This window comes from Xyrauchen texanus, chromosome 30 (genome assembly GCF_025860055.1).
Source record: "Xyrauchen texanus isolate HMW12.3.18 chromosome 30, RBS_HiC_50CHRs, whole genome shotgun sequence".
NCBI classification, from domain to species: domain Eukaryota; kingdom Metazoa; phylum Chordata; class Actinopteri; order Cypriniformes; family Catostomidae; genus Xyrauchen; species Xyrauchen texanus.
In genome coordinates this window covers 31,707,606-31,733,173 of record NC_068305.1, presented here as the reverse complement: position 1 = coordinate 31,733,173, position 25,568 = coordinate 31,707,606, and the positions used below count along the sequence as shown (strand labels likewise).

The 25,568-nt window shown below is 36.1% G+C and overlaps 1 protein-coding gene across 1 annotated transcript in view; it reads left to right on the top strand.

Moving 5' to 3' along the window:
- Nucleotides 1-190: 190 nt before the first annotated feature.
- LOC127624158 (sodium-dependent multivitamin transporter-like) overlaps nucleotides 191-25,568 on the top strand; it is a 38,781-nt gene continuing 13,403 nt past the window's right edge. Inside the window, exons 1-3 of the mRNA XM_052098846.1 lie at nucleotides 191-295; nucleotides 23,805-24,232; nucleotides 25,206-25,271. Of these exons, the coding sequence (XP_051954806.1) occupies nucleotides 23,891-24,232; nucleotides 25,206-25,271 (408 nt within the window). The 5' untranslated portion in view covers nucleotides 191-295; nucleotides 23,805-23,890. The remainder of the gene's footprint in view (nucleotides 296-23,804; nucleotides 24,233-25,205; nucleotides 25,272-25,568) is intronic.

The window sequence follows — 25,568 nt, the reverse complement described above, 5'->3', positions numbered from 1 at the left end:
TGATTTATATTGTAATCAACATTATCAGTAATTCATGGAGTACAACTTTATGTAAAAAAAAAAAAAAAAAAAGATTCCAAGCCTGTAGTTTAAAAATGCCTCTGTGTAATATAAGTAGCGTAGAAGCATACCATGATGACGGTCCAGGGTGACGTCAGAAGCACATGTGAATCAGCCATACGGCGACCTTTACAGGGATGTCAAGGAGAGAAGGGGTGGTCTGAAATGTAGTGACACGCTAAAGCCTTCCACCACCATTCATCACTCATTATTCATCGGATGAAGTCTGAACAAGGTAAGACAATGCATGGTGGCTGAACATAATGGATGACAAGGTCGCCTAAAACACTGCCTTAACTGGGAAGCGCGCGTGTTGCGTACACTGCCTCGTTGCATTGCAAAAGTATTGAATCGCTAGCAGAATACTTCCAGTGTAAAGCCGCCGTGATGATCATGGATGTGGCGTGTGACGAAATGGTGTCACATCTTTACATCAGCAAAGGTCGGGTTAACACACATGGTATTTCCTACCAGCAGAAGCCTGTGTTACTCAGCTAAGAAAAGCCTGCACGAGTTATACAATAAACACTAGCGTGGATAAACTGCACACTGGGTCAGTGGTTTTACTTCTAAGGTTTGTTTGGTTATAATAAATAACATGTAAACTAAAGATAACGGTAATAGAACGTTGGAAGTTGGTTCCCAAAATAAAACCAATAGATGCATGCATGTAACTTTTGTAACTACGAAATAAAATATTCAGGGGCACAATTCAGCACACCATTCTGTCTCGAGCTCGTTGCTCTGTTGCTGGCGCAGTGCGCGTGGGTAGTGTAATCGGTAATACTGTAAGATTTTCGCGTCGTTTTACTGAATGCCGTTTTTATTTGCTTTCTGATTATTTAAGCACATCTGTTACGATTGCAGTTGTGATTCACTTTTAAGCAGCGTTATGTTCCGCCATAAAAATGGGGAAAATTGCATGGCGTTACTAATAACACGTGCGACATGTCAGGTTTACAATACATAGCTTTTCCCATACATTTAGACTTTATTAACTTTACTTAATCTCTAAAATGATTACTTTTAACCTCTTATTATTTGTCTAAAATCTAGATTGTGTTTGTATTGAAATATTCTAGCATTATTCTTATTTAAGTAAATCTTAAAGTAGGTTCAAAGGAGCCTTGGGTGAACATAAGCTGCTATGGATGTATGCCTCCCAGGACGTTGGAATTGCTAAAAGTGATTGCTCAGATTGGTGAATTGGCATTAGGCACATGCTGATCATTCATGGATCAGTATGAAAGAAAGTAGGCTGTGATTATGGAAAAGTTAATCTATCTGATCTCTTATGAATTGATCTAGATCTGTAACCATCAGTGACGTGCGGTGATGTCTTAAAGAGGCTAGGCACTGAGTTATGAAAGCCAGATTACCTGATTTATTGTTTAAGATAATAATACGTAATAACAGTGAACGTTACGCACAAGCGCGGCATATCAAGAAATGTAAAAATCAGGATGAATTATTTGTCAGTAAAAAAAAAATGTAAAAAAAAAATCAGGATGTATATCGTGTACTCTCTCTCTGTCTCTCTCTATCACAGACACACACACACACACACACACACACACACACACACACACAGTGAACACGCACAAGCGCGGCATATCAAGAAATGTATGTATTTTATATATGTGTTATATATAATATATACGATTTTGTTAATATATCTTCATTAGATATTATTATACAAAATTCAGTAGTCAAAACACAGAACATATAACAGAACATAAGTTGTTTATTTTTTACAACATTATGTGCTTATTTTTTTATGTGCAATCTTCATCTTTATAACAGAAGATACAACACAACAATCCTTTACCTTTTCATTGTGGTAGGTATACAGCTTCCTTTGCTCGTCAAGTGCAAGGTCGATCCGAGATTTTCCAAAGGTTTTCAGTGTAATTTGACACTGGATGTGAGCTGACGACTGTTCATGCTTGGTTAAAGCTGCGGGCAGGTTGTTCAAATCACAATATCCTGCTGAAGTCCAAACAGTCTGACTGGTTGAAAAAAGCAGGCAGGGATAGCAGTACAGCCGCTGATTGTTAGCACAGCCACATAGCCAATCTTTTCTTACATACCAATCAGTTTGAAATGATCGGATAATTTTTGTGCGCTTTTGCTGTACTAGTCAATCTAAGGCTGGCGTAGACCTCCCTCTTGCAATTAACTCATATTTGGAATTAAAATCGAGCTTGGAAAAAATTCTTAATTCCGTGATTACGGCCGGTGCTGTCATTTTGAACTTGAATTTGGCGGGGATTAGGCATGTACACTAGCTGTGGTGTAATGACGTTAGCTACGCAAATGTCCAGAAATATCTCGATTTTAATTGGTCCATGTCTGATACGTAACGGAGATGATTACGGGCATAACATATTTACGTCAAAAGGCACAGCAGATTTGTGGTTTTTGCCGTACATGTTAAAGAATACAGAAGGATCGAAGTGCGCATGCGCAACATGGGTTTTCCGCGTGTTGTCTGCAATGAATGGACCGTAAAAGCACTGCTTATTCTACCATTTGTTTTTAGTTGATTATGCGTAACTGCTACATTTGTCATCATAACGTCTACACAATTGGAATAACACACATATTGCATATATAAATCACAAGAATAAAAAGTAAAAATACAAATACAAGTTTATTATTTAATAAACATTTTATTTTTGAATTTTGGCAGGGTAGGCAGTGCCTAGTTTGCCTACCCAGACCGCACGTCAGTGGTAACCATTAACTATTCTTTGAGAGTATTGCAACCAAATCAGTTCAATTATATTGTGTTGGGTTGCAATAGTTGTTGTAAGAAGATCTACAGCCCTGATGAATGGTCAGTGTGGCATTTTTGGAGAAGTTCAAGCTTTTCAAAGTGGTCAGCTAAGTAGTGATTGAGTCAATTCTTTTTTTTTTACTAATTTGTTTGTCTATTGCTTTTGTTTTTAACACATTTAAGGGGTAGCATATGGATTGTACATGTTTGTTTCCAACAATTTAGTCTTTGCAGAGATTTAATTGTAGTTATTGATGTCGTTACAGACTCTTGGCATTTTGACCATCACGTTATGTTTGAATGTATCACATCATAATTGTATGCACCATGGCTTGAATTTAATATAATTGAATCATTCCTGTAATTTAATTCAAGTGAATGTCACAATGGAACTGCTTCTCTTACAGCATGAGACATCTACAAATCCAACGAATCAAGATTATTACTAATTTAATTTTTAATGATGTGCTTTGTACTTATCCACAGACAGTACTCAATCTCTCATATCAGCAAGTCACTAGGCGGGTTCAAATATTCTGCCTGGCATTTTAGACAAGGAAGAGGTGAAATAATCTTGGCTGGCAGATGACACATGAACTTCATGTTCAGCCAGAAAACAAGTGCTAACGATTTTGGCTTATCGTAGTTTAGGTTTACGGTATATTTGTTTCTTGGAATGTCACTTTCCAAACTCTGTTATGCTCATAACGCTGTATAACATAATATTTAAAGTGCTAAAATATATTTTCTACTCACATTCCAGCAATAATAAAAACATGCAGCTTTAAAATATATATTCTTTAAACTGAGCCAAGAGGACGGCGTGTGACGTTTCGATCTTTTATTGGTTACTCGTCCTCTCTTCATAGGAAATCGCAAGTCATAGTTATCTAAAATTAAACTTTCGATATGCAGCATAGTACGAAAGTTCTATGAATGAGCTTGTGTCTTCCACATTCAGATGCTTTTAAATGGGTATGAATGGAGCACGAATTGAAGTGTGACCACCCCTTTACAATCAAATCATACAGCAATGGCCTATATCATCCATTTAGCATATTATTCTGGTACAGGGTTCCCACGGCCATGGAAAACCTGGAAATATCAGGGAATTTTAAAATTGTGATTCCAGTAATTCCAAAAATAATGGAATTTTTTCATAGTATATTTTTATTTAGTATGCTCTGTCCTAAAATATTTAATCGGGGTGTGATGTTGCTCTGGATTAAAACACGGTCAAGTGTTTAAAATATATCGTGTTATTTCGAATACCTAACCCAGGACTCGACAATAAGGCCATCCTGATGGCCCGCACTTTCCACAATTCATAATCACAGTGCACTAAATTCCCAATTTTTTTGTTGAAAATTAGCAATCCACGCATTGGAACACATTAAATCAATAGTTCATTTCTATAAGACTGTAAATCCATCTCTGTCCGTGCATTTCTCTCTCATCTCTCCATGCAACGTAGACACTGTTTATTGTGCATGCACACTCAAATGGGACAGAGCACAAGTAATGTTTCCTCTGTAAAAAAAGCACAGTTTCTCCCATTATTTCGCGTTTAGAGATAAAACCTAATCAAATTTGTTAAACCCCGGTTATACATAAGTATTGCTGGAAATCTGAGCTGCTCCGTATCCAAAATGCAAGTAGGCCTATACATGTAGGTAATGATTTTCAAAATGTAAACATTAATTTGACATGGTAATGACTTTTGATATGAATAGAAGCAAAATCACTATGGTTATTATTATTATCAGAGCTGTTCAGCTGCAGGGGGAAGATGGCTATTTAAAACAGTCTACTTCATATCTTTCTCATAACACCAGTTACATTTGTTCATATCTGGATTGTACAGATACTTTATTTTTTATATCAGTCAGTTGGTCTTGTTTGGGTTGTCTAATTTCGGGTTTATATCCACACTTTTAATTTATAGATTAAGCCTAATATCTACAGTACTTACTGTATATTACATGTCACAACCAGACGTGGCGTCAGCCGATTTTGCCGGAATTCAGCCCCGAATGTATTTTGAAATGTTGACTGACAAATATGAATCCGGACAATAGTCTATGTAAACCCCCGTAATCATAAGTTGCCTTATTTCATTGTGCTTTGGCTCTGCACATACTGCATACAGCCTGTAAAAATAGACATAGGTCTTAAAAATAATCTAGCCTATAGAATAAGTTCCTTTGCTGTCGGTAGCCTATGGGCTACTCCGTTTCTTCCTCTCTGTTGAATATGCAGCAGGTAGGGGAGGAGTTGACATCAACTAACGTTACTTAGTGGCGAGTTAATAGCAGTTAGCAGGAAAGACAGCAAAAATGAAGCAAATGAGGCTATGGGGATTTTTCAGAAAGATGTCAATGGGTAGCCAGGAACACTGGTTTTATCACACTGCACTTGTAACGAGAGCCAGCAGGAAGATAACTGTGCAGTTTGTAAACCTCACTCTCCTGACCTCAAGAGGTGCACTAGCGACTGTCGCTCAAGGCTGTATTTTAGCCTCCTTGTTAGCGCATACGCCTCTCACGCCAGAGACGTCGGTTCGGAGTGTACTTTTCTTGTTTATCAGGTGTTGTTTTCGCTAAGGATAACCAATAAGCATTAACATAAAATGTATGTGTGACTTGTTTTGTGATATTAGTTTGTAGGAAATATACACTTTGATTTGATTAAATGGTTTTGTAGAGTGTAGCAAAGATGAGCTCCAGACTGAGGAGCAGCAGCAGCAGCTGTGCCAGAATCAGGCATGGAAACTGGTTACAATTAATCAGTCACTTTACTTTAGAGAAAGTTAAAAGTGAAACATTGTTTATCCCAATAATCCTAATGAAAGGATTTTGACAGATGAACATGGAGAATTATATACAGTTTGATGCCATGGTGTGTCAATGAACTTAGAATAAAGTCATTCATGTATTCCTTTAACCTAGGATCTTATACATCATTTTGACTATTTATGTCAAAAAATATAAATTATTTATATTAAATATTTTTTTTACCTCACTTTACTAACTATAATATAACTCTTTTGTGATGACTTTATGGTAATGTACATGAAAATTCAAGAAACATGATAGATCTTAGGGCAATCCCACTGATCTGCTCTTCCCAATACATTTTCTTCAATGGTATTGGTCTACAATTTGACATATGAAGCACTTGATGAATTAGTTGTTTGAAGCACATAAGTTATGTGCTGTATCTGTTCTTTTGCATCACAGATGATTCGGGGAGGAGAGAGAGAATGAGTTAGTCGAGGATAGTACTAGAGTGGAAGATTTAGGAACTGTAGAAACAGGCCCAGCCAAAGCAAAACTCAAAGAATACCCTCTCACCAGCTTTGGCATACAGAGAAGTGGTTGCTAGTGTGAAAATAAAATTGTCTGGGCTAAGCCTAGGACAATATGTCCTTCAAAGCTGGAAACGCCTCTGGTCACAACCGATTTAGTAGCAAGGTCTTCTCTCACAGGGATTCATATGTATATTAGGCTACATTCAGACAGTAATCAGATCTTTCACTCAGTGACTAGGTCTTTGATCCTGCTTGTAAAAAATTACACAGAGATTCAAAGTTTACAGCAAGACTAAACAGGTGATGGAAAACCCATCATTTGCTCCACAGAACTCTTCACTTAAAAACATATGTAAATGGCTGGACGGCTGTGGTCAATATGATGTATTTATGAATTTATGTCTGTAAAGCACTGATATAGGGTTACATAAGGCAAAAATCATATTTCGCAAATTACAAACGTGATACAATTTTGGGGGAAATTGTCTTAAAAACATATATTTATAAAAAGAAAAGCTATTTAAAATGTTTGTGTTAGGGCCAGTGAAAATTTTGAAAGGGCATCTAAAAATCCAAACAACTAGCCTGACCGGGCCAGTAGAAACAATCCTTATTGTTGAGCCCTGCCTGACCATTAAAGACAACGATGTGCCACTAATCCCCACCCATTTTTGGATTCACACAATATGTTCTTATAGAATTAATTTAAAATTAAATGTTGTCAGTTGAACTTTTATCAAAAATGTTGCGGTTTTGTTTTTTTTACAAATTTGCTATTGTGATTTACATGCCATTTTCAGAATGAAAGGCAAAATGTTTGGGCATGGAAATTAGCTTTCAAGTCATGGAAAATTCATGGAAATTCATTGGTTGAAAAAAGTGGGAACCTTGTCTGGTAGAAAGTTTTTTAATTAATCATGGTTCAGCATAACATTATGGACATCTGTGAAATGTGTTTTATTTGTCATGCTGCAGACACTTCTGATCCAAAGCCAGTAATTAGCGGCTCAATCCTGGCTAGCTGAATGATACATAGGGTAGTTAGGACTGAAACTTCAACAACTTATGGGTGACCATAAGTTTTAATATTTATTAAAAAAATATATATTTTGGTTAGGTATTAGTAGCCCCTATAAGTTAGACATTTTGTTTTTAAAGGCAAAAATGAGCAGGCCTAAGCAGGATTTTCAATTTAATGTTCAAATGGATTTACGTCTTCGATAGGGGTGTAGCGGTTAAAATTTTTCACTGTTCAGTTTGAATCACGGTTTTAGGGTTTTGGTACGGTTTGGTATTTGTTATGTTCAGAAAAAAAAATATTGCTTTCATATCCAAAGTAAGAATACTGTATTTGGTAAAAAAAACTTCAACAGGTTTGCCCTTAATAAAAATCATGGTTTTAATACTGAAACCATCAGTGGCGCCTGCAGCTGTACGGCCGTAAAGCACTGTGTGTACCATGATTGCACTGACTGACTTCAGAAAATGTACTCTCAGAATATTTCAATCATGAAATGTGTCCCGTATTTCTGTTGGCTTTTTAAAAGAACTACCAATGCCCAATTTGCGAATGGATAATTCTTTTGAGTCGATTCTTTTCAGTGAATTGGCCAAAGAGGCTTGCAAAACGGTCTGAATCGATTTGTGATTCAGTACAATTTATTCGGACCGCTCTCTCACTGAATCGTTTGGAGCAGTTTCTCACACACTAAAACAGTATCGGGATATGTACGAATATAGAGAACAGAGAGTCTTTTCTCATCCCATTTTCCCAGTTAAGCTCAGTTTCAGCTGTACAGTTTCTCAGCTGTAACACTGAGCAGTTCGGCTGCATGAGTCAGAGAATTGAGCGAGTATTTCACCCTGTGTGTCATGTCGGGCCCAGTGGAAGACTAGTCTTATAATCCCTGTCTAAACACGTTAACTGATTTTTTAATGCAGTGTGTATTAACACATGAATCAACTGCGTTTCAGTCAACGGAATGTTTACCTCATATTACTTTAAAACACTAAATGTTCATGCATGTTAGCGAGTTGATTGACAGACAATGTCTGTATCTAGAAGGTGATTGGCACTTTTACCTGCAAGGCGGGACTTCCTTTCTACATCCATTGACTGTTGGGTGCTAGAGCTTCTTGTTTGGGTGTTCTAATTTATCTTATTCATTTAAATAGAAGTGACTTGTCTCTCTGCTAAATAGTCTCTGGCCTCACACTCTGTAGAAATACAATGCCAATCATGCAGTACCTCACCTGCCCGAAGTTTGCACACTTTTATTCCTGATTTCTTGCAATACAGGGACAGTAGAGGTGTACAAAAGCAACGTGTTACTTTATTTAAAAAGTAACAAATATTATGGTCTAAAATAAAAATATTGCATTACTTTACTCGTTACTCAAAAACGTTATCTGATTACGTAACATGCATTACTTTTATCACGTTACCCCAACACTGGTCATCAAGTTGACCCACGTGATACACAGGCAGAGCGTAACCATTTATGGATCCATTCAGGTGCATTAGCGGTGGTTGTAACTGTGCGTGTCTATTTTACGCTTTATTTTATTCACCAAACCTTGTGCTCCAGATGCGTCATTAAATTTGAGCTGAACCGCAGTGCCAATGCTTACCGAACCGTGGGTTGCGAACCATATGGTTCTTTTTTCCTTTTTTTTTTTTTTTACCAAGAACCATTACAACCCCAGTCTTCTGTGTTTGCCTATTAATCTAATGTTAAGTTGGTGTTGATCTCAAATCTCTCAAACCTTGGAGGACCGCAGCAATGACTTTTCAGGGATGGATAATGATGTTTGTTGGCCCTTTGCACAGCTGTGAGCTTGGTATTTTAAATAAATATTCTGGGTTCAATACAAGTTACCCTCAATCGACAGCATTTGTGGCATAATGTTGATTAGAACAAAAATTATTTTGACTCGTCCCTCCCTTTCTTTAAAAAAAAGGTTGCAGTGAGGCATTTCCAAATGAAGTGAATGGGGCCAATTTTTGGAGGGTTTAAAGGAAGAAATGTTAAGCTTTTAATTTTCTAAAAGCACTTATATTAATTCTTCAGTCAAAATTTATTCATTATTTCAGATGTAAAGTTGTATAAATTGTCATTTTTACAGTCGTTTTAGGGTTTGTTGACATTACTTTGTCATAGCAATGAAGTTGTGAAATTGGCTATATCTTTACTCAGAAAAAGTTATGTGATTTTATCACACTAAAGTCATGTTGACACACACGTTGATTATGTCTTGTGGCTAAACTTTTAAAACAGTGTGTATTTTAATGTTAAACAATTTGCCCCATTCACTTCCATTGTAAGTGTTTCACTATTACCCAGATTTTTGCTCTTTTAAAGAAAAGGATGGGCAAGTCAAAAGAAAGTTTTGTGTAGAGCAATATAATGCCGCAAATGCTGTCGATTTAGCTTAACTTGTAATGAACCTGGAATATTCCTTAAAGAATCATAGCAGCTTTTCACAAAATTGTTTTCAGCAGTACTATAATTAATTGTCCTGTTTTATTTCCTGTTTTCTGATTACCTAGTCAGAAATTATTGGAATGATGCAACACAACAGAATTTTGAGTCTATTTATCAGATGTTTGGTTTTGTATGAATGTTTGAAATGTATTCTTAAATATTCCTTATAAGACCACAACTGAGTTTTCGATGCCCTTATTTTTTGTTAAGTTATGGCTAAATTGTAGTGGCACTCATGCTGATCTAGGACAAATAATGGGACAGTTGGATAATGCAATGTCTAGAGCTGCTGATATTTACTATATGATTGCCGTGTCCTGGGATATTGTGTATTAAACTGGGTTCTGTATGCTGTTGGTGGTTGATGACTCATAAGCTGTGTTTAATGGATCATATGATACAGTAGCAGGCTTGATCATAGAGGCTAAGGAAAATCAAACAGACATTTTGCTGATCCTTTATCCCATTGTTTGATCTTCAAAAGCCTTGTGAGCGCATCTAGGTTATTTTTTTTTTGTCCAGATTTGTCTAATCGCGGATCCATCGTGAATTTTGTATCTTTACAGCATAGGAACCAGAAAACAGCAATTTGATAGTACTTCAATGTGATTTTGAAAGAATCTTGATACACAATCGTTTTTCACTGCAAATGGGTTGACAAATCATCTTAGGCCAATGCGTCCTTGTGTTTTTCTTCACTGTTCTGCAGATGGGAAAACATCTGTCATCACTTTTTTTCTCAAATAGGGCCTAAGAATGTAGAGAGATTAAATTGGTGTGAATAAGGAAGCAAATGCAGAAAAAACCCAAACATCTCCAGTGCAGTGCAGTTATCTATTAAAAAAAGACCTTCTAGGTCAGAGTCTTTAACCTATGTCCTCATCATGACACATGTGAATTATATCTATTGGCAAACCAGCAGTGTAGCGATGGTTTCCGCACAGTCTATTTTTGCTGTGCTGCACCGCACTGAATTAAAGTTGCAGTGTATTGTTCACATTAAAATAGACATAGATTGACAAGAAACTGTAATAATTTCATCATATACGCATAATTTCAGTTAATGTGTTCTACAGTCACTAAATTACAGGGTCAAGAAAAACAAAAAAGTATGATTATAGTCCCAAAAGTTGCAAAATGCCATCATATATGACTTTTTTTACCCTAAAAAAAGACAGTGAACCCAAATGCGTCTCATTCTTCTCCTTCTTAGCAACAGATCTAGCGCGATAGCTTTTCTTCTGTCAACAACTCGAACTACATGTAAAACAAAGAATCACAATTATTAAAATTAATTTTCATACTGTTTCAATGTCTTAAACAATGTCAAAGTTAACGTTTGGATTTAAAATCCAAATTACTTACCGGTACACATTTTTGATTTTGTGACACACAGAATCTGCGGATCAGTAGCGCACTGCAAACGCAGCATATGTGAAAGCACCTGTACCGTATACACACCGCATACGCACTGCACACGGAGTATGTGTGAAACAGGCGTTAGAGTCATCATTGATTCATTAAATATGATTGTAAATTGTGTATAAAAAGAAATAATTAAATAATAATTGCATTTAGAACCCCAGTGAGCAAGCCTAAGGCAGCTGAGGCAAAGTTAACAAAACATTAGCAGCAGAACTAAGAACAGGAATATGCCATTGAGCAACACTTAAATTTAAATATATTATTTTTTATTTATAACAAAACCGTACAATGTATGCTTAAAGTATTTTTGAACACTTATATAAGATTTGCTTCAACTTTTGCAACTTTTACTTTGTTTTTACCAAGTACTAAAAAAAAAAACTAAATAAACAAGCATACAATAGAATGAATAAAAAACAATTTCCAAACTAATGTGCTCTCGTATTAATAAAGCATATGCATATTGGCATGTTTCTTCACGATAAGAAATGCACTGTGACATATATTATGATTAAATAAGTCACGAGCCATCGCGTTCTAATCCAGCTGCATTAAGCATCCGCGCTCGAGTGATGAGTCTCCCTCAGCCGGGTGCAGTTTTCAATCTCTCCACCTTAGGTTGGGACATTCGCGCAACTCATTGAAGAGGCGCTTACCACACAGAGTAATGCCAGTTTCTGAGTTTAAAGTTATTAACATGACCTGCTTCTGTATTATTTGAACTTTAATAAAGCTATAACACATTAAATATAACTGCATTTGTAATGCCTTGTTGTTTCCTTTAAAAAGATCCGGCTCCGCTTATTCCCCACCGAGACTGCTTCGGAAATTATTATATATATATTTTGTTTATAATTCCCTAATACTTTGGGGTCTACAAAAGTTTAGAGTGCATCTGGACTGATTTGTGTAATTCTTGCACATCAGGTGTGAACTGCAATGCTGCTCTCGCGCGTCATTACAGTTTAATATGATTTAATTTTACGTTAAATGAGATCAAATGACTATTCGACAACGAAGATTTTTCTCATCATTTTTTTTATTTTTGACGTTGTTGATAATGTCGACTAATCGTTTCAGCCCTAATGCAAATGATAATATGCTTTTAAACTAACCTGCTTTGTTTGCTTGAATTAATCCGGGTGTCTGTCTTTCAGGTGCTTTGTTAAGTTGGCTTGTGAGAGCCAACTTACTGAAATCCTATTTAAACTTATTATTATTATTATTAGATTCCTCCGTAAGGAGGGAATCTATTGTATTTGTCAGTTTTATTATTATTATTATTATTATTTTTATTATTATTATTATTATTATTCTTCTTCTCCTTGAGCCCCAATAGCTCAAAAAGTCACTGGTCAAAAAGTTTCTAAATTGGCACATTGATACTCCATGCCAACGGGTACCCCCAAACCAAGAATGGTCCACATTCGCCCATAGGTGGCGCTATAGGCCAGGCCCAAAAAAAACTTTTCAAAGTGATACCATTTCCACGCCATTTGTCCAAATCTTCTGAAACTTGGTGTACATGCCTCATTCCTCATGGGGAACAAAAAAGCCTCAAGGACCCATAACTTCCGCCATGATGGATTTTCCCGTACGTTGAAAATTTGTGAAAACCTACAAAACTCTTCTTCTCCTGAACCGTAGCTCCAACTGACTTGAAATATGGTACACATGTGTAGAATTGAAGTCTTTGAAAACGTTAATTAGGAAAAATGAATACGATACAAAATGGCTGAAAGGGGCGTGTTTATGTAAATGTCCAAATTTTAACAATATATACGTGTCAATAAATCAAATGTAATTTTGACTGATGGATTTTCAAACCTAACATGCTTAAAGATGACATCACTCTGAAGTACTGTGCAAAGAATGGCCATGCCAAAATTAATAGTACAGGCCAACAGGAATCCACAAACCAAGAATGACGACATACGCCACTAGGGGGCACTACAGGACAAGCCAAAATTCCCATTTTCTGGTCAAAAATGTTCTAATTCGGTACAATAATAGTACAGGCCAACAGGAATCCACAAACCAAGAATGACCGACATTCGCCACTAGGGGGCACTACAGGACAAGCCAAAATTCCCATTTTCTGGTCAAAAATTTTCTAATTTGGTACTTTGATACTACAGGCCAACGGAACCCACATACCAAGTATGACCCACATTCGCCCTTAGGGGGCGCTACAGGCCACTCCCAAAATTTCGTTTTCAGGTCAAAAACGTTCTAATTTGGTACATTGATACTACAGGTCAACAGGAACCCTCAAACCAAGAATGGCCAACATTCGCCCCTAGGGGGCGCTACAGGCCATGCCGAAATTCCCATTTTCTGGTCAAAAATGTTCTAATTTGGTACATTGATACTACTGGCCAACAGGAACCCACAAACAAAGAATGGCCAACATTCGCCCATAGGTGGCGCTACAGGCCACGCCCCCCAAAAATATTTTCAAAGTGATACCATTTCCACGCCATTTAACCAATTTTTTTGAATCTTGGTGTACATGCCTCATTTCTCATTGGGAACAAAAAAGCCTCAAGGATCCATAAGGTATGATGGATTTTCCTGTACACTGAAAATGTTTCGTTTAGGATTCAGACAGAAATACGTGTTTTTTGAATTCATCCATTGAGAGGGTTTAACCCCAACCCTCTACTGATCAATTTGAAATGATTTGCCATTTTGAGGAGGAATCCGCATTGCTGCTTGCAGCTATATTTAAGTTGGCTTGTGAGAGCCAACTTACTGAAATCCTACTTAAACTTATTATTATTCCGATTCTTCTTAGCGGTGAAATTTCTATATCTATCTCCTCCTAGAGCTTTAACTCCACATACTCCAAACTCGGCACAGACACTCAAACTGTTCTGACTCGAGTTGCTATATCTTTTCTAACTGATCGGACTTACGGTTTTCCTAAAAATGACGATCAAACTCGGAAAAAACTCCCATTGACTTAACATTGCGGAATGTTCAGAAATTTAAATCTCAACTGACATTTTCACACACACAGACAAAAAGGGCCTGTCAGCCCTGCATCTCTCCTCTCTCTCTCCCTCAGAGGATTTATTTTATCAAGCAGCCAAAAGTAATGACCTAAAATCTTCATAGCCACACGCTAAAACATGCTAAAAACATGCTAGCATCATGCTTAACACATGCTAGCATTGACTAGCGAAGTGTTAAAACAAGCTAAAAATGTGCTAGCATCATGCTAAAATCAGCCTAGCGAAGTGCTAAAACATGCTAAAAACGTGCTTAGCATCATGCTAACACAAGCTAGCATCGCCTAGCGAAGGGCTAAAACATGCTTAAAACGTCTTAGCATCGCCTAGCAAAGTGCTAAAAAATGCTAAAAGCGTGCTAAAAGCGTCTTAGCATCATGCTTAACACATGCTTAGCATCGCCTAGCGAGTGCTTAAAACATGCTAAAAGCGTCTTAGCATCATGCTAACACATGCTTAGCATCGCCTAGCGAAGTGCTAAAAAATGCTAAAAGCGTCGTTAGCATCATGCTAACACATGCTTAGCATCGCCTAGCGAAGTGCTTAAAACATGCTAAAAGCGTCTTAGCATCATGCTAACACATGCTAACATCGCCTAGCGAAGTGTGAAAACATGCTGAAAACGTGTTAGCATCATGGTAACACATGCTAGCATCGTCTAGCGAAGTGCTAAAAATTCTAAAAGCGTGATACCATCATGCTTAACACATGTTAGCATCGCCTAACGAAGTGCTAAAATATGCTAAAACGTGTTAGCATCATGCTAACACATGCTAGCATCATCTAGCGAATTGTTAAAACATGATAAAGCGTGCTTAGCATCATGCTAACACATGCTAGCATTGCCTAGCGAAGTGCTAAAACATGCTAAAAACGTGTTAGCATCATGCTAACTGAGGGTCAATATCTATCTATCTATCTATTTGAGGGTCAATATCTATCTATCTATCTATCTATCTGAGGGTAAATATCTATCTCTCTCTCTCTATCTATCTGTGTCTATCTATCTATCTATCTATCTATCTATATATCTATCTATCTATCTAGCAACTAAGTTAAACTTTAAACGACTTTAAACTACAAACTACTTTAAACTTTAAACTAATTTAAACTACAAACTACTTTAAACTAATTTAAACTTTAAACTCATTTAAACTATAAACTACTTTAAACTTCAAACTACTTTAAAATAAACTACTTAAACTACTTTAAACTAATTTAAACTTCAAACTACTTTAAACTTCTTCAAACTTTCTGGTCCAAACTTTCACAAGCCAACTTAAAGTTTGTCTCGACGAACTTTTTCTAGTTATTATTATTATTCTTACTCTGAAATTTCTATATCTAACTCCTCCTAGAGCTTTAACTCCACATACTCCAAACTGGGCTCAGACACTCAAACTGTTCTGACTCGAGTTGCTATATCTTTTCTAACTGATCGGACTTACGGTTTTCCCACAGCGGATGATCAAAAACTGGAAAAATCCCATTGACTTAACATTGCGGAATGTTCAGAAATTTAAATCTCAACTGACATTTTCACACACACAGACAAAAAGGGCCTGTCAGCCCTGCATCTCTCCCTCTCTCTCTCCCTCAGAGGATTTATTTTATCAAGCAGCCAAAAAGTAATGACCTAAAATCTTCATAGCCACACCCTAAAACATGCTAAAAACGTGCTAGCTTCATGATAACACATGCTAGCATCGCCTAGTGAAGTGCTAAAACATGCTAAAAAAGTGCTAGCATCATGCTAACACATGCTAGCATCGCCTAGCGAAGTGCTAAAACATGCTATAAACGTGTTAGCATCATGTTAACACATGCTAGCATCGCCTAGCGAAGTGTTAAAACATGCTAAAAACATGCTAGAATCGCCTAGCGAAGTGCTAAAAAATGCTAAAAATGTGCTAGCATCATGCTAACACATGCTAGCATCACCTAGCAAAGTGCTAAAACATGTTAAAAAAGTGCTAGCATCATGCTAACACATGTTAGCATCGCCTAGCGAAGTGCTAAAACATGCTAAAAACGTGTTAGCATCATGCTAACACATGCTAGCATTGCCTAGAGAAGTGCTAAAACATGCAAAAAAAATGCTAACACATGCTAGCATTGCCTAGCGAAGTGTTAAAACATGCAAAAAAACATGCTAGCATCATGCTAACACATGCTAGCATCGCCTAGCAAAGTGCTAAAACATGCTAAAAATGTGCTAGCGTCATGCTAACACATGCTAGCATCGCCTAGCGGAGTGCTAAAACATGCTAAAAACGCGCTAGCATCATGCTAACACATGCTAGCATCGCCTAGCAAAGTGCTAAAACATTCTAAAAACGTGTCTATCTATCCATCTATCTATCTATCTATCTAGCAACTAAGTTAAACTTGAAACTACTTTAAACTACAAACTAATTTAAACTTTAAACTAATTTAAACTATAAACTACTTTAAACTTCAAACTACTTTAAACTATAAACTACTTTAAACTAATTTAAACTAATATAAAATTCTAACTTCTTTAAACTTCAAACTACTTTAAACTATAAACTTATTTAAACTACAAACTAATTTAAACTTTAAACTAATTTAATCTATAAACTACTTTAAACTTCAAACTACTTTAAACTATAAGCTACTTTAAACTAATTTAAACTAATATAAAATTCAAACTACTTTAAACTATAAACTACTTTAAAATAGAAACTACTTGAAACTAATTTAAACTAATTTAAACTTCAAACTACTTTAAACTTCTTCAAACTTTCTGGTCCAAACTTTCACAAGCCAACTTAAAGTTTGTACTCAAACTTTTTAATCTAGTTAAGTTTGATGTGTTTCCTCCTTTTGTCAGAAAATTGCAAAAGCACCATTTACCAATATGTTTTTGCTGATATATGATGTTTCCCTTTTCATCAGCCTCAAATTCAAAGAATTTCCAAACCTGGCTTTTTCCACTTTAATTTTCGACAAATTCAGTTGGGACTCCGCAGCTGCTTTGCTTGTCGCCATCTTTTGCTTGTTGTGAGCGTTCAAAAGTTCACGTCTCTGATTGGGAACCAGGTAGACCAGATACTCCGGTACCTTCAGAAATTCTGGTATCGTAAAAAAAAAATTTGTTTCAGTACCGACTTGGTACCGGAGTACTGGTATTTTTGACAACACTAGTATCAACTGTAAGATGAATGACTTTGAAGTCCATCCTGGATTAACTGCAGAAGTTCACATAGATGCATTGTCCTTTGTTAGTTGGCTGTTGAAGGCTTTGTTGGCAGTTAATTGATTGTCTGTATTCCATTTCAAGAGTGTAGTCCATCAATAGACAAAGGTGATGCAGGCAGAGATCAACAGGGTGCATCGCATTTCAACCAGCAGGTCATTTCGGTGAGGTTCGGTGAGGTCCACCCTAAATCCAAGGTTCAGGCAGTGGCATATGAAGTATCTGATGGATCCGTGTTGTGTGTGGTATAAACAACTGCCTATCAAAGTCTATATTAGGGTTGCGACGGTATGTGATTTTCATGGTAAGATAACCATCTCAGAAAATATCACAGTATCGGTATACGATATTACACAATTATTATTATCAGTGAAAATGATCCTATTTTTTTTGGTTGAACAAACGCTTTATTATAATTGAAACTTGAAACCATTTTTTTTTTATGGAAGTATGTGTAAAAAAAAGTCTCTCTTTATAAAATAAATAGAATAAATCAGAAAGCTAACAGAATTATAATAATAAACCGAATTATTTACATTTATGCATTTAGCAGACACTTTTATCCAAAGCGACTTAGAGTGCAATTATTACGGGGACAATCCCCCCAGAACAACCTGGAGTTAAGTGCCTTGCTCAAGGACACAATGGTGGTGGCCATGGGGTTCGAACCAGCAACCTTCTGATTAACAGCCCTGTGCTTTAGCCACTATGCCACCGCCACTCCATGATAAACATGATAAAAAAATGTACATGTTAGCATAGTATGTTAAATTAACTGAAAAATAACATCAGCTGTGTGAGCTTTAAAGTAATGTCCTATGATTATTAACAGTTAACTGCGCTTGTCAGTAACTTTAACCTTGTTGTTCTCAACTGGCTTTTCTTCAGGATCCATATTTTACATTGTAAATCAATTGGCGACCCACCATAGTAAAAATGTAACCTGTACTTAATGTATCCTGGGTTGCATTTCCTTTTATGTTGCATAGATTTGTTCATGGTTTTTCTTTTTTTACTTTCTTTTAATACAACATTTTTCATTACAAATGCTATTATCAGCAAAACTAATTGAGTCAAAGGTTGAAATGAACAAATAACATAATAAAATCCAAATAATAATTAAAAAAAAGCTAATTGCTATGTAATAACAGTGTTGCTTTATATTTTATCTGCGTCATCCTCATATAAATCATGTCTGACTCTTATGGCCTGAATACACTAATACAGATCTTTTAGCAAACAGATACAGACAGATTTGTGTGAGTAAGCTTGAATCCCAGAATAGACATAATATGTCATAAATATGCCTATATTTTAATAGCTATTCGTAAGCTGGTTTGAATACAACCTTAGATAGGAAGCCCTAGAGGCGCAATATTAAATTAGAATAGATTTCTCACTCATGTCTCATGACCACTGGTTTCCAGTCAAGTCAAACACGTTATGTCTCACAAGACAGTGCCCTGTTGTCCATGGTTTGCATGAGTGACTGTTTATTCAATTAGGGGCTACTATAGAAATTGGCCCTATATAGTTAAAGTAAAAATTGGCACACTGGTTGGGGACAATCTCAAATTTGTTTTCCAATGCCACTGTTAACTAGATTATCCGCCATTTTTAATTTAGTCAAAAACATAGTTTTCAAATTCCTACATCTTTCATTCTATCTTCTCTTAATTTGGGACAGATAATCCCCAGACCATGCTGTTCAAAAGTGACAGTATAATAAGATTTTTGACTGACCAATCAGTTCTTGTGTAAAGGGCTGGTAAAGATGCTCAAACAAAAAGCCACATTGTTTACACTTTTCAAGAAATTCAGCCAATGAATGACCATACTGATCTCACACTGAAATCAAAAACAGTAGGTTGAATATTCTTTACCTAACCATCAGTGGAATAAAAATGTAATGTTAGAAGGAAAAAGGCAACCTCCAAACTGCACTCGACTCTATGCGAACGTGATCACTTCCAGGATTTAACGCAGGATCCAAACCCAGGTCTCCCACACTGCTGTTGCAATGTGCTTCCGGTCACACCACAGGGGAAGGTACACATGTTGGAGCTGATGCAAAAATGTCTGACAGGAGATGTGGCATAATGTGACTGATCCTAGTGTACTGAAACTTTTGGAAACATTGTAATGACTTCCCCTGTGATTATGTTGGAATGGCTTATGGCCAAAAGTTTTGAAATATGTACATATTTTGCTCTTATGGAAAGAAATTGTTACTTTTGAAAAAGTGGCATTCAACTGATCGCAATGTAAAGTCAGGACATTAATAATGTGAAAACGTCACAATTATAAAAAAAAAAATAAAACATTTCAGAACTTCTTAAACTACTTCAAAGAGTTCTGATCAAAAAATCCTCAACGTGCAGCAATGACAGCTTTGGTGATCCTTTGCATTCTAGCTGTCAGTTTGTCCAGATCTTCAAGTGACATTTCACCCCACACTTCCTGTAGCACTTGTAATAGATGTGGATGTTTTGTCGGGCACTTCTCACGCACCTTACAGTCTAGCTGATCCCATAAAAGCTCAATGGGATTAAGATCATAACACTCTTTTCCAATAATCTATTGTCCAATGTCTGTGTTTCTTTGTCCATTCTAACCTTTTCTTTTGGTTTTTCTTTTTCAAAAGTGGCTTTTTCTTTGCAATTATTCCCATAAGGCCTACACCCCTGAGTCTTCTCTTTACTGTTGTACATGAAACTGGTGTTGAGCAGGTAGAATTCAATGAAGCTATCAGCTGAGGACATGTGAGGTGTCTATTTCTCAAACTAGATACTCTGATGTACTTATCCTCTTGTTTAGTTTTACATCTGGCCTTCCACATATCTTTCTGTCCTTGTTAGAGTCAGATGTCCTTTGACTTTGAAGACTGTAGTGTACACCTTTGTATGAAATCTTCAGTTTTCTGGCAATTTCAAGCATTGTATAGCCTTCATTCCTCAAAACAATGATTGCCTGACAAATTTCTAGAGAAAGATGTTTCTTTTTTGCCATTTTTGACTTAATATTGACCTAAAGACATGTCAATCTATTGCATACTGTGGCAACTCAAAAACAAACACAAAGGCAATATTAAGATTAATTTAACAAACCAAATAGCTTTCAACTGTGTTTGATATAATGGCAAGAGATTTTATAGTACCAATTTAGCAATTTAACTTGATTTCTTAAAGATAAGGTGTTGGAGTGATGGCTGCTGGAAATGGAGCCTGTCTAGATTTGATCAAAAAATATTTTTTTCAAATAGTGATGGTGCTGTGTCTTACATCAGTAATAACTATACTTTGTGATAAGTTGAATGCCACTTCTGTGAATTGAAGTACCAATTTCCTTCCGAAACAGCAAAATCAGTACATTATTCCAAGCTTTTGGTCGCCAGTATAGTAGTTGTCTCTGCATATAAAGCTTGGATAATAGAAAGTATTTTATTATCGAACATATCTTTTAAAATACATTTTTATTTTTATTTGGCTGTATGAAACAAAATTAAGTGACCAAACATGTAGAAACAAAACAATCAGTTTGATCATTAGCATGCAAGTGGTGCCTCACAGTTTTTCATTAAAAACTTTTGTCAAATAGGACTACAAGAGTAAACACAATAGGTGTCCTAAGGTCATCAACCAGGAGCACAGAAAACGTAATGTAAAGCTTTAATGAAACAAACTGTGTCAGTGCTTTTAGGTTTAACCCCAGTAACATTTTAATCGTTGCTACAGGAATTCTAGAAACTCTCTTGATGCCATTTCACCCAAAAAATGAAAATGATGTCATCTTTTACTCACCCTCATGTCAGTCCAAACCTCAATGACTTTCTTTATTAAGGTGAACACAATGATAATGACAATATGATATGTAAGAATGAAATTTGAGAGATGCAGAGCTGGGAAAATGTTTTCTTAATAGCTGCTTAAATTTGGATCTGTTCCTCACAAAACGGTCATATTGCTTCAAAAGACTTGGAAAATAGTGTACGAGTTGCATGGATTGCTTTGATTTTTGTTCTTTTTTTATTGAAATTGTTTCGCAATGCCAGGGATAATTAAAAGGAAATAGATAAAGAGCAAAAGGAGAAAATGCATAGCTACAGAAAAGTTATATATGGAACCTCTGCTGAATCCCTTATTTGTTTTTCTTTGAAAGGAAAATCCACTCATGGCACATATCAAACTATAATATAAAATGGCACGGTGGTGACAAGATGAATGAACGCATACATACAAATCAGAGAAATCGTAAAAAAAAAAAATGAATCAGCTGATCAGCAGGAGAGCATGATAAGCAGCTGGAGATGCCTGTTGGGGAGAGAGAGAGGCACACATGGCCGTGTGTCCTCACGGGCTGGCTGGGGCTGCAACTAGCGATTATTTTGCAAATCGATTAATCTAATGATTATTGAAATTATTCAACTATTCAGCGATTATTTTTAATGATTAATAATAAGCTCTTAACTGAATATTCTGCTTGTGTCCCAACTTAAAAGGTTGTATTAAATGTGCTTACTAACAATAAAGAGGAAAAAATAATCTTTTAAAAATACCTCTAAATGACATTCACTGAATTAAAGGGGGAAAAATACTTTTTATAAGTTTAATTCAGTAAAGAAATTCACTGCAAACACTGAAGTGTTTTTGTCTTGTTTTCCATTTAAAAATGTCTAAAAATCCTTAAAACAAGATACATTTAATTGAGAAGCAACATAAAAGATATTTAGACTTGCTTTAAGAGAATGTATTTTAAATATGAAGTAAATACAAATTATACTTTGTAAATACAAAATATGCTTATATTCCAGATATATTCTCTAAAAGCAAGTCTAAATGTCTTTTATGCTGCTTCTCAGGTGAATGCATCTTTTTTAAAGGATTGTTAGATATTTGAAAATATTTTAATTTTTTATATTATGTTCAACATCTTCAGAAAACAATTTTTTCTTCTGCAGTATAGCTGCTAAAAATTATGTTGTTTTAAAGGAGTTTTACATATTTATATTGGAAAACAAGCCAAAACAAAAACAAATCAAAAACATATTTTTTTCAGTATATAATTGTTTGAAGACTACCATCTCTCACCTTTCTGTTCACTTCAATCCATCTTTAACTCACAATAAACAAACTCTCTTTTTTTCTTTTTTGCCAATTTTCTTCACTATAAGAAATGTACAGTGACATATATTGTGATTCAATAAGTCACGAGCCAATACATTTGAATCTAGCTGCAGCAAACATGCGCACTCGAGGGACAAACGTCCTGCGATGGAGTGTGGATCAGTCGGATGCAGTTTCATCTCTCCCCCTCAGATTGGGACATTCGCACAACTCATAGAGGAGGCGCTGACCACACAGAAAAATGCCAGTTTCGGAGTTTGTAGTTATTTACATGATTGCTTCCGTATTATTTGAACTTTAATAAAGCTATAACGCATTAAATATAACTGCATTTAAGATGTAACATTGGGGTGTTTCCTTTAAAGATGCTTTAAAGTGTGTATTTATTGCAGATGCTGGATAAATTAGGGTTCATTTTATGTCTACGTGCCGAAGTGATATGTGGTCGGTGCAATATCTTAAATATTGATCTATTTCCTCACCCACACCTATCATATCATGTCTGAACACATAGATTTAACTACTGGAGTCTTATGGATTACTTTTATGCTCCCTTTATGTGAATTTTGGAGCTTTACAATTTTGGCACCCATTCACTTGCATTATGAGGACCTGCAGATCTGAGATATTCTTCTAAAAATCTTAATTTGTGTTCTGCAGAAGAAAGAAATTCATACATATCTGGGATGCCAGGAGGGTATTTGTAAGTTAGGGAGTAAATGATGAGAGAATACAAATTTTGGGTGAACCATCCCTTTCAGTAGGGTTTGTGTATGTCAGTGGTGTTGCTCTTCGTCTTTGGCAATAAGGATGGATTGAAAAGTTTGTGATTTAAAAGATTTTGTTGGCTGAAAGTAGTGACATATTTTGGCTATTTTGGGGGTATTGTGTACACACTTACATGTTATCTCGTTTTTTTCAAACTTCAAAATGCATTTATGTAAATGGCTGGTTAAGATTTGATGTTAAAATTATGAATGAATAATTTTAACAAACATTAAAGGAATAATTTAGGTCCTCTAACTGGTCACAATTTCCTTTATTTATTTTATACACATTTATGCTTTCACTTAAATGGTCCTGTGGATTTACAAATTAAGTACAAATATTTAATTTAGTTTATTCCTCAGTTAATATGAGATCATAACAGCTGCATGCATAACAATATTTATAACATAAGCGGCCTACAAATGCGGTCCACGGACGTTTTAGGGGGAGTATAGCATGCAACACTGCAGGACTGGTCAACTTTCCAAATGTTTCTTTTTGCCTGCGCAAAATGTTCACCACTCATTTTCAAAATGTGTAATCAGTAAACCTAGTTGGTGGCTTAGGTATTCTGTTTGCATTTTAGCCTACAGTCTTTTGAAATGATCATTTTTTTACAGAGTCCTTTGTGATGACCCTATGGATAACTCTCCTCTGACCCTTGACTGATCATCTATCCCCCCCCTTCCCCCCACCGCACAGCATCATGGGGGTCCAGATGCACTTCAGTACTGTGGATTATGTGATTTTTGTCGTGCTCCTAGTGGCCTCTGCAGGAATCGGGCTTTACTACGCATTCTCAGGGGGTCGACAGAGGACCACACAGGAGTTCTTGCTGGCTGACCGTAGCATGCGCTGCCTCCCTGTGTCCCTTTCACTGTTGGCCACCTTTCAGTCTGCCGTAGCCATTTTGGGCGCCCCATCTGAGATTTACACACATGGCACGCAGTACTGGTTTCTTGGCTGCTCTTACTTTCTGGGCTTGCTTATCCCAGCACACATTTTCATTCCAGTTTTCTATCGGCTACGCCTCAGCAGCACGTATCAGGTAGCACTCTATTTCTCTGTGTGTTTGTTTATTTATATGTAAATATGAGGTTTGAGTATGTGTCATGTTTATGTATTTACTGCTGGTTGGTTTTGATATATGGTCGATATCTAGTAGTGGAGCAGGTTACTGATATTATGCAGATACTATTTGGATGCTCTATGATATACGAAAGGAATAATGCAGTCAGCTCGTCATTATCACACAATAAACCCCCTACAGAATGGTTTTCTTTTTCTTTTTACAAAGCTATTTATCAAATGAATAAAAATTGGACATGAAATAGTGATTTGAGTTGAAATTTAGTTTTTATGTGAGAAGAAAGACACTGGATACAAGAGATCTGAAAACGTTACATTTATGCACAAAAATTGTTGCCATCTATAGTGGTCATTTAAACGTTTTAGTGGTCAATATACAAGAATATTTGACAGTTGAATTCTCAGAATAAAATGTTCTAGACAAAGAGTGTTTAGCCCAAGATGGACCACTTTTATTCAAATGAATGTGAGAAATTAGAACACCCAATATGTGTCGGATGTAGAAATGGAAGTCCCACCTTACAGGTAGAAGAGCCAATCACCTTTCAGATACAAACATCACCTGTCAGTCAACTCAAGAATGCGCATGCACATTAGCTGTTGGGCCAGCCTCAAAAATAGCATTTAGCATGATCTGAGCTGAAGAAGTACAATTTATTTGTTATTTGTAAACCATTGTTGTCAGATTTAACTGCTGGTTTGAAATTCAGTCTTTCTCCATTCAAGTAGATTGGAGCTGTACATTTATGCTGCTTGTATCCATAGAAAACAGTGTCCTATTTCAAAGATGGATTCCAAGTGGACTGACTTGACTGATAATAAATAAAGCATACACAAATGAAATGAGTTTAAAACTGCATGGAACCCTTCTATCGTATGATATGCTGCTGCTATTTATTATAAATTGCATTCATTTCCCTGTGTCTTTCTAGTATCTGGAGCTTCGCTTTAGTAAAAGTGTTCGGATATGTGGCACTTTGACCTTCATCTTTCAGATGGTAAGTCTTGGTGCCTGGATGTGTACAAAAGGTTATTCAAACTAAATCAATTCAACAGCTCAAGTTTTAAGTCATATTTTCTTTAACTCTAGTTTTATATCCATAGAGACACCCCATTGTCTATCTAAAAACTTGAACTTGTACCTACAGTACTCACACCCCCCACTGAAGTGGACAATATTTCATTTAGTGTTGTTGACAGTGTAATGCTTCTCAAAACTATCAATTACTAAAACAGAGGGAAATTCACAGAGAAAGTTAATATGTTCCAAAACATTCTTAAATCTAGTGTGCTTG